Below are 15,830 nucleotides of genomic sequence, written 5' to 3' on the forward strand. Positions count from 1 at the left end.
TGGTGTTTGTGTCCTGAAGGGACAGAGAGGAAGTGACATAAGGGTCATCTGCATTTTGGTAACGCGATGCAAAATCAACCATTTATGCACGAAGACGCATGCAGATGCATATTTATGCGAGTTGTAAATGCAAAGCAGCGTAATCATATCCGGACACATCCTGGATAAATGAATGCTGATGAAAGTGAGGGTTAGCTCGCTGTACAAACAGTATTTGTTATTCAGTGTGTGCGTGTGTGTGTGTGTGTGTGTGTGTGTGTGTGTGTGTGTGTGTGTATCTGGCTCAGATTCAGTGGCAGTGCCATATTAATAGATGGATTTTTGGAGTTTGTATCGACGATAAGTCACACTGTCACAAGTGACAAAGCAGTGAAGGGAACTCCCAGGGACACAGAGGTGAGGAGTTGAAGGCCGGCTGTGATGACTTTCTGGCTCTCGCTCAGCCATCAACATCCGCTCACCAGCACATTTCTATGGTGAAGGGCGTAGATATCGTGCGAGGGCCGGGTGAGGGAGTGTCAGAGGAAGATCAAACGCTGTGTGTGTGTGTGTGTGTGTGTATATATATATGTGTGTGTGTCTAAGCGCAGGCCTGGCCAGCCGGTGCGAGTCACCGCCAGTAGCCATGTTTTATTCTGTTTCATGTTGCAGACACGCCTGCCACTCACTGTCAGAGCCAGCCCACTCAAATAGCTTCAAAGGCTACTGTCGGCTTCACATCCACCATCAGTGACTTCATTAGGTGTACACGCACACACGTAAACACACACACACACACACGCAGTGCAGCAGGAGACTCAAAGGTTGTTCTCTCTGAGTGTGCGGAAGGTCGTAGTTTTGGATATCGTTGTCACCGCCGCCCTTCATTGGAAACTTGTTGTGAGCTTGGTGAGGACTCGAGAGCCTCCTTCCAGAGTCCACCTGCGCCGGTTAGCAGGTGATCATCCGTCATGGTGCGGTTACGGGGATACAGCAGCCATATTGGATTTAGATTAAGGGCTTTGGTTCACCAACTACACAACTTATTTACTCATATTGTCTCACTTTCAAAGCTACATTAACAGATTTTTACGACACTTTTTACAACAGAAAGAAGCCGAAAACACACATCATCTGATATATTGTCACCAGTAGGGTTTATCAGATCGTTTTCAATGGAAACGGCTAAAAGAGGCATGAGACATAATTCCCTGTGGGTCTGTCACCGTGATTGACACCTTAGACATTGCACATAGTTATTTGATGAATTGTTATTATAAAACTATTAGTAGTGCAGCATTATATTATTTTTTTTCCAACGCTGTGAGCTGCACAAGCGAGTGGTGAAGGCAAAATCTCCGGACCGGGACAAATAAAACAGGAAGTATGTGCATGGTTAGCTACATTACGAGAGGTAATGCAGCTCTTGTAATGTGACCCTTCAACATTTTCTATAAAGTCCTTTTCTAAAAGGATGAACCTATTTCTTTATTTTACAGCTTGTGATGTTACATTTGAGTAGCGGTTGGCAAAATACAGAGGAGATGATATCACTGACTTTATCTCTAGTCCTGTTTACATCAAATACACTCTGATCTTGAGGAAGTCCAGAGGACAGAAAGACTGAGCACTCAGTGGGTTTTTTCTGGTTGAAACTTAAGTAATGGCTTTGTTAATGGTTAATACATAATTTACTCATGATTAATAGATGTGTTATAAACAATTAAGTTGTTCTTGTATTTGGTTCTAACCCATTAATACATTATAAATACATTTTTTATAAATGTATGGTAGTGCAGATCCTCTGCAGCCCTTTTCAGAGCGCACATGGCCATATGGTCCAAACAGTCAACGGGATTCTTCACAGCCTGGCAACTGATGATTTAGTGCTTTTCTGGAACATTTTCCACACTGACAATAGCCTTAGGTAGACACTCAATCTGTCAGTTTTTGCAATAAAACTGCTCAACTTAAAGACGTTCAAAGCCGAACTCTATCAATCAACCCCAAATGTACATCACTTAAAGTTTCCTGCGCACTAAATCCCCGCCGACTAATCTTTCCCCCTGCTTTTCCTTTCCTTCCCTCCCCATCAGATCCTGCGTATCTGCACAAGGTACACCCCCGATAAGGACACCATGACCTTTTCAGATGGGCTGACCCTCAACCGGACGCAGATGCACAACGCTGGCTTCGGCCCGCTCACCGACTTGGTGTTCACTTTTGCCAACCAGCTGCTGCCCATCGAGATGGATGACACGGAGACAGGCCTCCTCAGCGCCATCTGTCTCATCTCCGGAGGTGGGCGAGCCGGGGCAGGGCGCTGGGCATTTAGTCAGGGGAGGGCAGGGGAGGAGGCAGCGGGTTTATTAGGGAAGTGAATACATAAAGTCTTCGGGGATAAAGCAGAAAGACCGCCAAGCCCCTGAGTGGGCGAACCTGCTGTTTGATTGACAACTGATCTGGGAGGGCCAAGGAGTCGACGTCAACAAACTAGTGTTGGTGGAGTCGTTTTGGACAGAGGACCACGACTGTTAGCATCTTAAAAGACAGACGTTGACCTCCATGGGTAAGTTCTGAAGCTATTCGCTAATAGGCGACCCGACATCGTGGTTTTTTGGACGCTTGTTCCACACGCTGACGTGACATTGAGGCACGAGGTCATCAGTTGTGTTGTGTCACAGCTGTTGGCCGTCAGCAGAGATACAACGGTGGCGAGGGCCAGAACTTGAATGCAACACAATCTTCACAAGCAGTCAAACATACTTCCCGCTCCCTTGAATGCACTCTTTAGCTTTTTCGGTTCCAGTTTTACTTTTACTTTCGTAGATATTCTACAACACAACATGTCAGATGAACATAAAACAAGAAGAAACCCTTTACAAGGAGGAGGAGACATGCTTGTCATTTCCTGCATGTGGTCCCACCCCACTTTCTTTGTCAGCTCACCAAGTGATGACATCCTGAAAGGAGATGATTCAATAGAATCTCGGGAAATGACGGCACATTCAGGGTTGTCTCCGTTTGTGGTCAGTGTGACAGCTGTTCGTCAAATATTACTACGAGCTTAAAATGGAATTACTAGTTTGCCAGTTTGCAAAATACCTGGTGTGCACACAGTGAAAATTTGAGAAATATCAAATTTGAGTGAAATCTGTATTCTGCACGTGAAAAAAATCATGCCATTTTTATTTCAAAGCACACATTTGACATGTACCCACATTGTATTTCTCTTTCTGTATCTCCTTAATCCTCCCGTGACCCTGAAGCGTTTGTTTGTGACACCTTGAGGGGGGTCCCGACCCCCATGCTGGGAAACACTTATGTAAAGTATCAGGTATCTGCAGCTTCAGCCAAGAAGCATCAATGTCTGTCTGCATAATCTAAATTGGACATGTCAAATTAACGGCTTTTTGCAGCCTGATTACATACATTCAGCATACATTCTGATTTGAAGACATTAGCAGAGTTAATAGTGTAATCTCGGAGTATGTCAAGTGGAATGAATAAATTGATTCCCTCCACATTCAAACCATGTTTGACTGCTTTCCATTTAACTTAGTCAGCCCTTACTCATTCCTCCAGATAAATATTGAGTGCATGCAGTGGGATGAAAGTAAAGCAGAATCCACAAGAGTCTGAAACCAGGTCAACCACAGGTTGCCTTCAGTGAGGAAGCACTATCCTGACTGTCGAATTTGGGGGGGGTGACGTACAGGTATGTCCCAACAGCATCAGATAGCTGAGGGAAATGTTTGAACCGCCCTCCCAGAGGAATTAAGCCCTCTCTGGTGGTTTTCCACGGAGATAACCGAGGCATGACTAACTCCCTCTTGTCAGGAAACGCACACAAGTCTCTGTCCTCTCCCCCGCTCTCACACACACACACACACACACACACACAAAGCTTTACTGTACATTAGGGATGACCAATATGAGAACGCTTTTCGATATGAAAATGGCTACCGTTCATCATTTCTTTCCATATCAATGTGGGAAAACCTGCGTTACAGCAATATATTAATCTCATCTGGACGGCGCTTTATGTTCTGCTCCCTGCATGTGGGAGCGAAGCTGGAGAGATGTGGACACTTTCTCAGACTCGGCCCAACCAAAACATGAAGAACTTGCACATAAGCCAGCAAAGCAGCTTCTGCAAAGTTCCCCGCTCCGTACCTGAAGGGCAGGCTGTCCGCCGTCATTGACTGGCAGGACGCGTCTTTGCTTCTTCTTCACCGTGAACAGAGCGCGGTGCACAGAAAAGCTCTGTGTGCGTTTTGTTTGTGGCCATTAATGTTGCGGCGGTATCTCTGGTGTACGCCATACATGAGCTGACAAATAAAATACTCTCTAAGGAAGCGGTGCACACCCCGGATAGTACAGATAGTAATCAGACACTTCAAATCCATTACTTTCACACCGCAATGACACAGAATGTAAAGAAAGCAGGTATACAACCTGTAATGAAAACTACTTCCTACACATTCGTATTGCCAATGCTGCAATAATCAGTGGCTTATGTAGGCTAAGTACACCTTCAGATGAATAAGTATATCAATTATTGGACCTTAATGTTGGCCACCTGCCCAGTAAAATGCATTCATCATCTGTTACTGTTACGTTAAGTACTTGAGAAATGCAAGGGAAAAATTAAGTCACACAGGATTATACAAAAACAGGATTTACCATGTGTTTCCTTCATATGTACTATTTGTTATTGAACAACCAGATAAGATGCTGTATTGTGATATTAATCAAGATGTGAAAAGACCTATATCATAGAAGAAGTTGTCCATGTCGCCTTGTCCACCAAAAGTTACCAAGTTCTCTCTATCTCTCTCTCTCTCTCTCTCTTAACCTTTCGTTTCCATTAGTACTCAGCGTCCGTCACTGCTGGGGTTTCATTCAACAATATATATTCATATACTGAATCCCTAGAGCCGTGGCAAATATTACAGGCTCTTGCATAATCCATGGACAGTGCACACCTTTGATTGCATCTGTTATGACAGGAAGCGGCTGATCTCATGTGCACACACTGCCACCTTATGGCCCCACGGTGAAGTACATAATCTACTATAATCCAAAACTTTATGTTATATATTATGCCACTGGAAAATGTAAAGCTCGTGACTTTGAAAACTAGGAGAACATCGGTCTGAGGGACGAAAGACAAAACAAGTGTCAGTCAGTGGAGCGGTCACGCTGCGTACAAAAAACAACTGAAGCGCTCACTAAGAAAAACAAAACTAAGAATCAGGCTGAGGTAAAATACGAGGAATAAACAACCGATAGAGAGCGAGACTTGTGCAAAGAACTGAGTCAATCTGGCAGACGGGGAGTGAACAGCTAGGGATGTGCGTGGTGGACGGTCTGTTGAGATAATGGAACAAAACTACAAACAAAACATACAGGTCGTCACACAAATGAAGACAACAAATAGTCCGGCGTACGCAGTGCGAGAAGCATCTCGAGTGAGAGTCACCGAAACAAAAACGGCTAATTTCTTTCACAAAATGCAAATCCCACTTACAATAATCCCATCTTTACACAAACGCTGTGCACTTCAGCGGAATATGTTGACAACGTGCTGGGGTGCAAAGCCAACCCCACCTCACACGCACAACCAACAACATTTCACGTGAGCCTGCCACAATCCATGCATGAAGCCTGCACATCGTGCCAAGCAGCGATCAGCGACTCTTCAGAACCACGGACAGCGCACATCCTGTATGTGCATTGTTCACATTGTACAGTGAAACACGGTCAGATTAGGGCCATTGCTTAATTTAATTTGCCTACTTGTTCTCTTGCAGATGTATTGCGATGCGTGTGAGTTCGTTCTTCGACAGCCGATGCCGCTTCCACGTTGTTAACGCACTGCCTGTGTTGATGTTGCATTGAATGAACAAGTGCAATGCGATCACATTGCCCGACTCTGATAGTGCAAATTGATTCAAGGAAGTCGAGAGTTGTAAAAGTAAAGTTGCGCGTTTTCAAACGCGTTTCCACTAGCGATCAGTTTAAGGAGAGCTAAATGAAATAGATGAACCAAATATATCCTGATTATTCGGTTATATTTCTGCCACTTTCCCACATATGGTCCTGAATAAACCGCATCGTCCAACAGCGCAAAAAAAAAGACAAGAATCAAACAATCAGACGTGGTGTAAAGACGTTAATAGCTTTAGTTACTCCTGGATCCAGAGCTAAAACCATACGTGGGCACACTATTGGTAATAACCTTTGATTTCACAATAAATCCTTTGGTGTGTACACACCTGCCGAGTTAATACTGGAAGTCGGTCTGTAGCAGCATTCTTTGTTTTTCTCTTCCAGATGTCAGACACTACTCAGATGTCAGCAATTACTTCAATTGCAATACAACAGTACTATACTGCCACTATGCCATTGAGAGGGCTGCTTGAAGATGCTATTTGTACCTGTAGTATTGCCTCAAGGGAAGTTTGAAATGTAGCACCTGCAACAGTCAGCCAGGTTTGTGTAATCCGCAGGACTCTGTAAACAGTAGAGAAACAACCAAAGAAACTCATCAAATAAAATGAAGGTTGGCGTTCCCCACATTGCCATTGGCTGAACACAATGTATAATTAAGGCAGATTAAATATTTTGACGCGACAAATGCACAAGGAGTCCAAGACGTCTGGAAAAGTGCAAAAGAAAACTGCCAAAAGGTCCACAAAATAAACAAATGATGGTGGTGGATTCAGAGAGAGGAGAGCCGCCGGTTCAGCGAGTCGTCCTCATAATCAGCGAGTGCAGAAATGTGGTCTGTGAAGAGATGCAGAGCTTCGAATACCCCGTCTGCTGATTAGCTTTAATGCGTTGTCGCTTCCCTGCTGTGTGAGACTTTAAAACCCCCAGTTATCAGAGCTTAACACTGCGACTGAACAGAAAGGATTCAAATTAGTTTTCTGCTTTAGTTATCTTATTGTAAGCATCTCTACAGTCTCTCCTCGGCAGCAAATTAGTTGACATAAAAAGATAAACTCTTTCTTCCTACTCAAACCAGGCGTCACGCTGTGATACAAGTATTAGCCTCTAGCTTGTCTGCATCAGATAATGACATGGATTTTACATAGTTGAGCCTCACGTCTGACTTGATTTCTGTGTGTGTGTCTGTGTGTGTGTGTGTGTGTGTGTTGGTGTGGCAGACCGTCAGGACCTGGAGGAGCCCTCAAAGGTGGACCTGCTCCAGGAGCCGCTCCTGGAGGCCCTGAAGATCTACGTGAGGAAGCGCCGGCCCAGCAAACCGCACATGTTCCCCAAAACCCTGATGAAGATCACCGACCTGCGCAGCATCAGCGCTAAAGGTAGGAGGGATGTCGACTCAAAGTGATGTCACGCGCTTGTCTGCTGCCTTGACGACCGCAAATCACAGCAGTTTTGCATCTTCTAACGTGCGTCTTATGTGTGAGAATTGTTGTAAACTACACGTCCTACCGAGACAGTTTGCGACTCGCTGGCGGAGAACGTGAAACAAGTAGAGCTAAAGAGCCAGAGACGTTTTCTCAGAAGTTAGTTGGAGACTAAAGCAGAGCTAAAAGGAGAGTTAATGCTTGTATTCGTCAGGTGAGCTGAATGAATGCTAAAGGCCTCACAACTTTATAAAGCAGTGTGGTGTCAGATGACAGAAGACAAGTGATGATGTTATCAATTGGTTCGGGAGTTGTCTGTCCTCCATAAGAATGACAAAGAACGGGAAGAGTGAGAACACTACTTGGCTTTTAACTTCTCGACCGGCTGCAAATCCCTATTGATTTTACCTTTCTGAAGCTAACTTTAAAAGCACATTCTGGACTGGCTCACAGTCTGAGTTTACTTTATGATCCTCAAAGGCCCTCGTGCTCCGCCGCAGACCTTGGCCCCCTTGACATTGGAATAATAATAAATCCCATCTTTTAAACTTGCCTTTTTGTAATCTTGCATAAGGTTATCTGGTTGCATTACAAGCTTATGTTCTTGCTTCATGCTTCTTCTGTTTGTACTGGTTTTATTTGTCTCCTAATCCTTTGAGTTTTCTTTTTTTAAGTATCAATTCTTCTGGGTTTTACTCTTTTGTTTTATTTTCTCTTCTTTATCTGGTGTCCTCTAAAGCAGCTTAACATTTCTTTTAAAGTGCTTGACATGAAATAACTGACATAAAGTTGATGTAGAGGTTCCTGCAGTTTCCCTTTTTCATTATTTAACGCAAGAGTTTTAACAAGAGGTATCTTGATTTTCCTCAAAACCAGCAATAGCACCTCACTTCCATGATTTTTCTTGGGGGGGAAGAATCGTAAGGTATCACATGTAATGTTGACATGTCAACTATCATAAGGAAGACCATGATATGATCAGAAAATAGCTAGTAAGTGGACCTTGAGTTTATTTTTTACTGTTTCCAACTTCAAGAACGGACGTTCACGCTCTCTCTCTTTTAACCCTCTGGAATTGGGGGTAATTTTCTAAATCAAAAATTGCAGAACAATCTCAGCTCTCTGCATAATGAGGCACATAACACATAATATGGTCCCAAAGCTGAAAAATTGACACTTGATTTTAGAAATTCTTCATATCTCCTGTGAACAGAGCTTTACTCATGTGGACGAAGTGTTTTGGGGCTAGAAATTGTTTTACCAAAGGTCTTAGGTTACGTGACGGTTACACACCGACACATAACGGAGATCCAACACAGACTATGAGCTACATGTGTTAACGTTGCTAAGCTAACGTCAACAAACTATCGATAGTTAGTCTTACAAAGACGTAACAGAAATCCAACTAGTTCACTGAAAGAAAGTTAACAGTGATAGTGACAATATTTGATGACGCACCATTCAGTCTCCCTATTAGCTCATGTTAGCTCACACTGGCTCCATGTTAGCAGAAGCGGTAGCTAGCTCCAGGTACCGTTACTAAAGTAAATATGCTATTACAAAGTTAAGTAAATACACTTACGTATCTTCAAATGGATCCCTTTTATTGCCGATGTCCTCTTCATAGCAGGAATCAAATCCTCCAGGCTCAAAGGCTGAAGTTATTTCTGTGCAGAATTATCGCGGATAAATAAATATTTACAAAACCACTGATCCGTGGTTGTGGATTTCTAAGGGCTAATCCTCACTTTTTTTCCTCATCAGGGGCAGAGCGGGTCATCTCTCTGAAGATGGAGATCCCAGGTTCGATGCCACCGCTTATCCAGGAGATGCTTGAGAACTCAGAGGGCCAAGACAGCAGCAGCAGCAGCAGCAGCAAGAGCAGCACTAGCAGCAGCACTTCGGCTGAGGCCAGCCCGAGCAGTAAGGGCAGCCCTAGCAGTAAGGGCAGCCCTAGCAGCAAGGGCAGCCCTAGCAGCAAGGCTAGCCCCAGCAGTAAGGGAAGCCCCAGCAGCAAGGCTAGCCCTAGCAGCAAGGCTAGCCCTAGCAGCAAGGCTAGCCCCAGCAGCAAGGCTAGCCCTAGCAGCAAGGCTAGCCCCAGCAGTAAAGCTAGCCCCAGCAGTAAGGGCAGCCCCAGCAGCAAGGGCAGCCCCAACGAGGACGCCGCCGCCGCTGAGTCGCCGGAGTCGTTGGACACCGAGCGGGCTGCGACTACGCCGCCCAGCGACGAGCCCTAGGAAGGCTCTCTCTGACATTCCTTTGCACACTAAAGGAAACGCCGGGCAAGGCACCCACCTCCTAAAAACACCCTCTACCCCCGACTCCTTTGCTTGGTATTACGTCACATCCTCGACCCTATTTCTTCTTCTCCTGAAATTCCCTCCCTAAAAAAAGTAAACGTCAACACGGAGGCCTCAAAGGATCAGTGCTTTGTGTTTAAATTCTGAATTGAGCTCTTATTTGGCGCGGTGTCTCTGGGACAGGGGCTGTGACAGGAAGGGCCGTGGCCCTCGCAGACCCGCCAGAGATGATACTCCTCAGGTCTCCTGTGTAAATTCTTATCTGCATGACGGGAGTTTGACAAGTGGTTTCACTCTCTCTCACTCGCTCTTTCTCTGTCCTCATCTCTCGTATTGTCGGCATACGTACATTGTACATACCATTGTATGGTTAGATCTCTGTTTCTATGATGAATTTTGTGGTGCTTTTTTTCATTGTCTTAAATATTATCTTTGAGGCGATACATCAAGGTTAAAAGCGGGACTAATTGTAAGTCCTTCAAACAGTTATCTAGAATGTTATTGCATATAGACATTACGGAAGTCTAATATTTTATATTTGTTCCTATATTTAAAACTGTTTCTGTCTTTTATAACACTTCTGGGTTCATGTCTCCACATGAACGAGTGTACATCCGCACCGCCAGAATGCGAAGCTTCTCTCCATATCGACAGCCGCGTCTGTTCAACTGTTTCCTCTCAAGGAGGGAAGCGCAACAGCAGAAGCCTTCAGATGCACACTCATCAGGTCGACCGCGTCTGTCTGAGTCTGGACATGAATCACAGAGACCCGACGAACGAGATTAGATTTGGAATGAGCCAGTCTATGAAATCAACTCATCTGGTGGCTGTATCTCCTCAGTAAATCAGTTTACCTCGCTGTCAAAACAAATTGGAGAAAATGAGGTTGCTGACAGATGCCAGAGGTTTTTTTTTGTTTCCTGCAGCAGGCTGTGATCACATTGGTCGTTTCCCTGTTACCTTTTACTTCAGCTGGAGCACGATTCAACTTTAACCGTGTCACACTTTATGATCACCTGGTCAGTTTTAACAAGTTTAACAAGCCAATGTTCAGCCACAATTTCTTTGACTTAAAGAAAATGTTTAAAAATCGTCGCACTTGTGTTTCACTGGTCTCAAACCACAAGTGTCCACTGAGTCTGATGAGGGACATGTCTGGCTTCACATTAGTCTACTTATTTGTTTATCTCATTTCCACCAACGTGATTTAATTGTTCAGCGGAAAAAGAAGTACAAGTAGAAAAAAAGTCTAATTGCCAGAGAAACTAATTCATCAGAGAATGCAAATGTTGGCTCAACAACAGTTAAACAGAGATGAAAATAAATCTTTGAACCAGACATCGTGCAGCCACATTCTCTCTTCCCCTCCGGCTCGCGAACAAAGCCAGCCTCCGTTTCCTCGCTTTAACTTTAGCTGAACAGCAAAGGGAACGCTGCAGGAGAGCATTGACTTCACACACGACACGCTAACGTTAGCTAACGTTAGCTAACATTTAGACTACCATAGGCTAGCGGTCATACAGGACAAATAAAGTTATAGCAGCAAAACAATGTGCACTAAACTTAACAAGGGTTTGTTTTATTGCTTCTTAGTTTTTTAATCCAGTTATATAATAACTTTGGTCTTTTATGGTCTTAGTTTCGGCCATCTTTTTTAAATCAGTCATGCTAACAACAGTAAACGTAAGTTCAAGTTTTCAGGAATTATGCTGAAATAATTTGTTTAAATATGCAATGAGCCACGATCCTCTTACATATCTGCTAATTTGCATACATTCACGAAGCAGATATTGATAAAGCCACATTCAAAATGATTTCATCGTGTTGACATAATGGAGTCAACGGATTTTACTGATGGATTCTTGGAGAACTCTTTTGTATCGCTCCATGAATCAGAAACTACTATCAACAGCCGTAACAAAATCCATTGTTGCCGTATGTTTATGTTAACCAATTGAAGTTATGGTCGAAAACTACAACAACAAAATGGCTGAACATGTTTTGAGCAGCTCTTTTGTTGTGTTAGGTCTCATGTGACGCTCCATGTGCCCTTTAAACTATCTGGTTTTTCTTCTTCATTTAAGCGGTCGGTGTGATCACAGCCTTCGAATTCTTTCTTTTTTCTTGATTCCCTGCCGGTCCACCTAATGAGTGTGTATCCACCGCTAACAGCATGTACTACCAACCGGACTCTACAAACGCACACAGGCTCTGTTATGGCCTTACGAGCAGAGCTCCTCAACCCGCTTTTCTCTCCCTTTTCAGAAGTGTCTTGTTAGAACCGGTGGAACACAGGGGCAATGCAATCCTTAAAAAAAAAATTAAAAAGAAAAAAAAAACACCCTGATGACCGGACCGTGTGGGTCGGGACGATTGTACACTAATGTAGAAAGCACACAGTGGGGTGGGATCCACGAAGCCCTCTCCGAACGTTCGCCTTGCTCTCCCAGACTTGACGGTGTAAGCTACATTTAATGATGCAAAACGAGATTCCTGATGACCTCTCACCCCCCGGAGGAGTGCAGTCGAGTGCCCGCTCCTCTCTTCGGACGGTAGATCCCACCGATCTCATTTGCGGGGAAGTCGGGTCTTGCATCGGAGGAGGTGGTCCTAGAAAGCTGCTTTTTTTTTCCCACAGCTGAGGTTCCACATGATACTGAACAATAAGAAATGAACTCCATTAAATCCCTTTTATAAAGACCCAGATCCCTCACTACCCTGCTGTCTGATCAACGGCTTCCCATCGCTTTGATGGCAACAGGTTGCTCACCGACAGCAACGGGGGACAAAAGCAACTGTCGCACTCAAACCCCTTTGAAACGCAGCTATGGGGCTGAAAGCAAAGGAAATGAAGGCAAACAGCCGACACTCCTCAAACCAAAAGAGGCCGAAGCTCAGCTTTTACAGACTTTAAGCACAAAGATAATATTAATAGTAAACAGCATTGCTTACGGGGGAAAAAGATGGGTTCCTTCCTTTTGTAAATTATGCAGGAAGTACTGTAGGTCACACTCATGGAGGTTTATCAGCAGTTATTTGTGCCAGGATGTGTTGAAATGGTTTTATCTGAATCTTTTGAATATTAATGTATTCTTCTTCACCCAATTTGTACTGTGACAGTTTTCACAGTTCTTTCTTAACCCTGAAAACAGCAGATGACAAAACGACCTCAAGGTCTTCGTCCTCACTTGTTCCAGAGCTTTCGACCGTATCCCACGATCGTGACTTTGATTAGTCGTCATGAAACTATAGATTCTGAATACTACTATTAGTATTAGTGTTTAATTCATGCTCTATATCATTTCCTTCAAAAAATTTAACAACAATGGGAAGAAAGTTAACAAACCCAAAATACAATATGTCGTATTTGAGATCAAATCTAAATTTTTTGGTGTGGCACCTGACAGCAATGATCTGAAATGATGACGCTTTAAATACATTACATGAATATGTCTATTCAGGGTTTATTCATTAGGGTTGTAGGAAATAAGGGGAATGATTCTAGGCAGCGCGATGTTTAAATTTCAGCAGACTTTAGGATTTCTGGTTCATATTGATTACGCATTATTAAGTTTGATGACACTGAGCTCCTTAAATCCAAATGTTAAAACCTGATTCAACACCTGGCACAAATACCTTTCAATTCATCTCCAACACCTTAAGAGTTGATGAAATACTGAAAGTGTGGCAGCGACAAGGCGAGTCATTTGGCTTCTGGTATCTGATCCCGAACAGAAAGGTTCGACACCCCTTTCGGGGCAGTGAAGGGTTCTGGGTCTCGGCAGCACATAATAACAACGCATCTGCATTCCATCTCTGCTAAGAAATACATATCATAAGGGAAACCAGAGCTCTTTCAGTTTTTTTTTCGTTTTAACGTGTTTGAATGTGAATAACGTCATGGAGTCTGTCAGAAGAATGATATGCAGTGTTAAGGAATACTTACTTCTATCTCAATGTAACATAGGAAATGCTCTCCCTTGGTTCTCTCCCTGTCCTGCTCTCCTGGTGAGAGATGAAGGGAGGCATCTTGGTGTTATTCTTTTGTTTTTGTTTTTTTTTGTTTATTTGATTTTTTTTAAAGCTGGAAAACCTTCACAGCCGAAGAATGTCCACATCCACCCCTGAAGCGGCAGGACGGCCCTCAGGCGCCTGACCGCGCGCGGCAGGGACCGTTATCTGTTCCTTAACTCCACAATGCTGAATTTCTCTTGTTCGTTTCTGTTGAATGTTGTACCGACGTAACTGTAATACTCTACTATCTAGCTCACTGCAGAGGTGTTATATAAATGGTGTGTGCTTTGCATTCCAATTGGCAGCTCTGCGGAAACGACGCTCTGTTATGTGTCCTTGGGAACATCAACTCACATCCAAGTGGAAGAAAAAAAAAAGGAAAGAAAGGAGGAGGAACTGCAACTTGGTTGGCAGATCTGAACATTCAGGTCAGACTCCACACAACACACGCATATATATATATATATATATATATATATATATATATATATATATATATATATATATATATATATATATATATATATATATATATATTAAAAAATTTGGGACAATGAGTCAGAGGAGCCCACAAACGGGAGAACCGGACGACCAAGTCACCTCAGCAGACGACATCGTCAATACGTTCTGTTCCTGTCAATCAACAGAGCTGCTCGCCCCCTCCTTGACCAGGGAGCCAATCAGCTGTCGTCAATCAATCAAACCCAATCAATCAACAGCTGTTTGGTTCAACAGGTCAACTAATGAACGAGGGTTTGACCGATATGGGGTTTCATTAAGAAACTGATGAGGACCTTTTTGGATTGAATCAGCTGTAGTTTGTTTCTTTTCTCTTTTTTTGGTGTCAGTAATTGGTCATGGGATTAAATTGATCTTCCGATTCTCTGAAAAAGTTTTAGCTTGAGTGTTGAGTGCAAACACACATCCCCACGCGAGGAATATCCTACAGCTGCACTAATCAATATTTTTGCATGAACGTGGACGAACCATCAACTAACTCTGCAGTCTTATGCAGCCTTTTAGCCTAGTTAAGTGCTTCGGTTTAGTTTTAAAGCATGCAGCATAACTGTTTTGGTAGCAGTCTAAGATCTCTGACACACCCACTGTACATACCTGCTCAGCAAAGAACTACAGACAAAACAAAGTTAGCAATAAGCTAACTAGTATCAGAGCTAAAAGACGGTGAATTGTTGCTTTACATTTGTCAAAACAGCCAGAAACACGGCTCAAAATAAACACTTATGTTGCTTTGTGTGTGTGCCCGATGTGTAACATCAGCAACTGTGTGTAACGCTTTTACCAGAGTGACATTGTGACGCGTCAATGTGTTCACAGCTTGTTCTGCTGCTCTCAATGTGGCCAAACAAACAGTTTCTGCAGCTTTAAAGTGTTATATAAATGACACATTTATCACAAATTCAAAGTTGCAGCACAATCTAGCATTGTTCTCGCAAGAGTTTTGAGGGAACAAGTGCAGGCCAAACACAAAATCTAAAGTTGCATTGACGTGACGTCGACAGAGCGGGAAAAGTGATAAAACTCCCTGATAGCTGACTTGGACATGCTCATGCATTATTACAAAAACCTATGCTCACCTTGCAGACACGCCGTTTAAACCTTTTTTTAGATTTCATTCTGATGTAACCGTCACCAATTTGTGAACACCTCGTGATTATTTTCAAGTGTCAGAAATTCGCAATTTTTTAAGTTAGAGGCTGACGGGAAATCGCGACCTGAACGCAGCATTAAAACACGCGAGCGTAGCATTGCAGGTGTGAGAACTCAAGCGCTCATATCGGTCCAACCCCCGAAGACAAAACAGCTCACTCGAGGAGCCAAGACGACACGACTGTGAACCTCAGAATCAATCATTCACCGCGAGCAGCCCTGTTGTTGTCCCGTCATGGAGGTGCTTCTCGGTCGACGTCACAAACCGTCCACACGCGCCTCCTCCCTCCCCCTTCCCCCCTCCCCCTCCCATCGGTGTCAAGACAACCTCACCACCAATCATAATGCAGTGTTGTAAATTCGTGTTAATATGAAACATGATGGTCACGTGTTACCGGGCATGACGGGTGGAAGGGGCGGGGCGGGGGGGGCGCTGTGGATTTTTCCCATCAGCCCCCCCGCCGCCAGCCGCAGCCCCGCAGGGTGAAGT

The 15,830-nt window shown here is 43.8% G+C and overlaps 1 protein-coding gene across 1 annotated transcript in view; it reads left to right on the top strand.

Moving 5' to 3' along the window:
• LOC137784570 (retinoic acid receptor beta-like) overlaps positions 1–14,165 on the top strand; it is a 96,032-nt gene extending 81,867 nt beyond the window's left edge. The window contains exons 6-8 of the mRNA XM_068575348.1: positions 2,076–2,280; positions 7,155–7,313; positions 9,123–14,165. Of these exons, the coding sequence (XP_068431449.1) occupies positions 2,076–2,280; positions 7,155–7,313; positions 9,123–9,595 (837 nt within the window). The 3' untranslated portion in view covers positions 9,596–14,165. The remainder of the gene's footprint in view (positions 1–2,075; positions 2,281–7,154; positions 7,314–9,122) is intronic.
• Positions 14,166–15,830: the final 1,665 nt, after the last annotated feature.

This window comes from Clinocottus analis, unplaced genomic scaffold, assembly GCF_023055335.1.
Source record: "Clinocottus analis isolate CAN_PGR_092001 unplaced genomic scaffold, fCliAna1.0.p SCAF_14, whole genome shotgun sequence".
NCBI classification, from domain to species: domain Eukaryota; kingdom Metazoa; phylum Chordata; class Actinopteri; order Perciformes; family Cottidae; genus Clinocottus; species Clinocottus analis.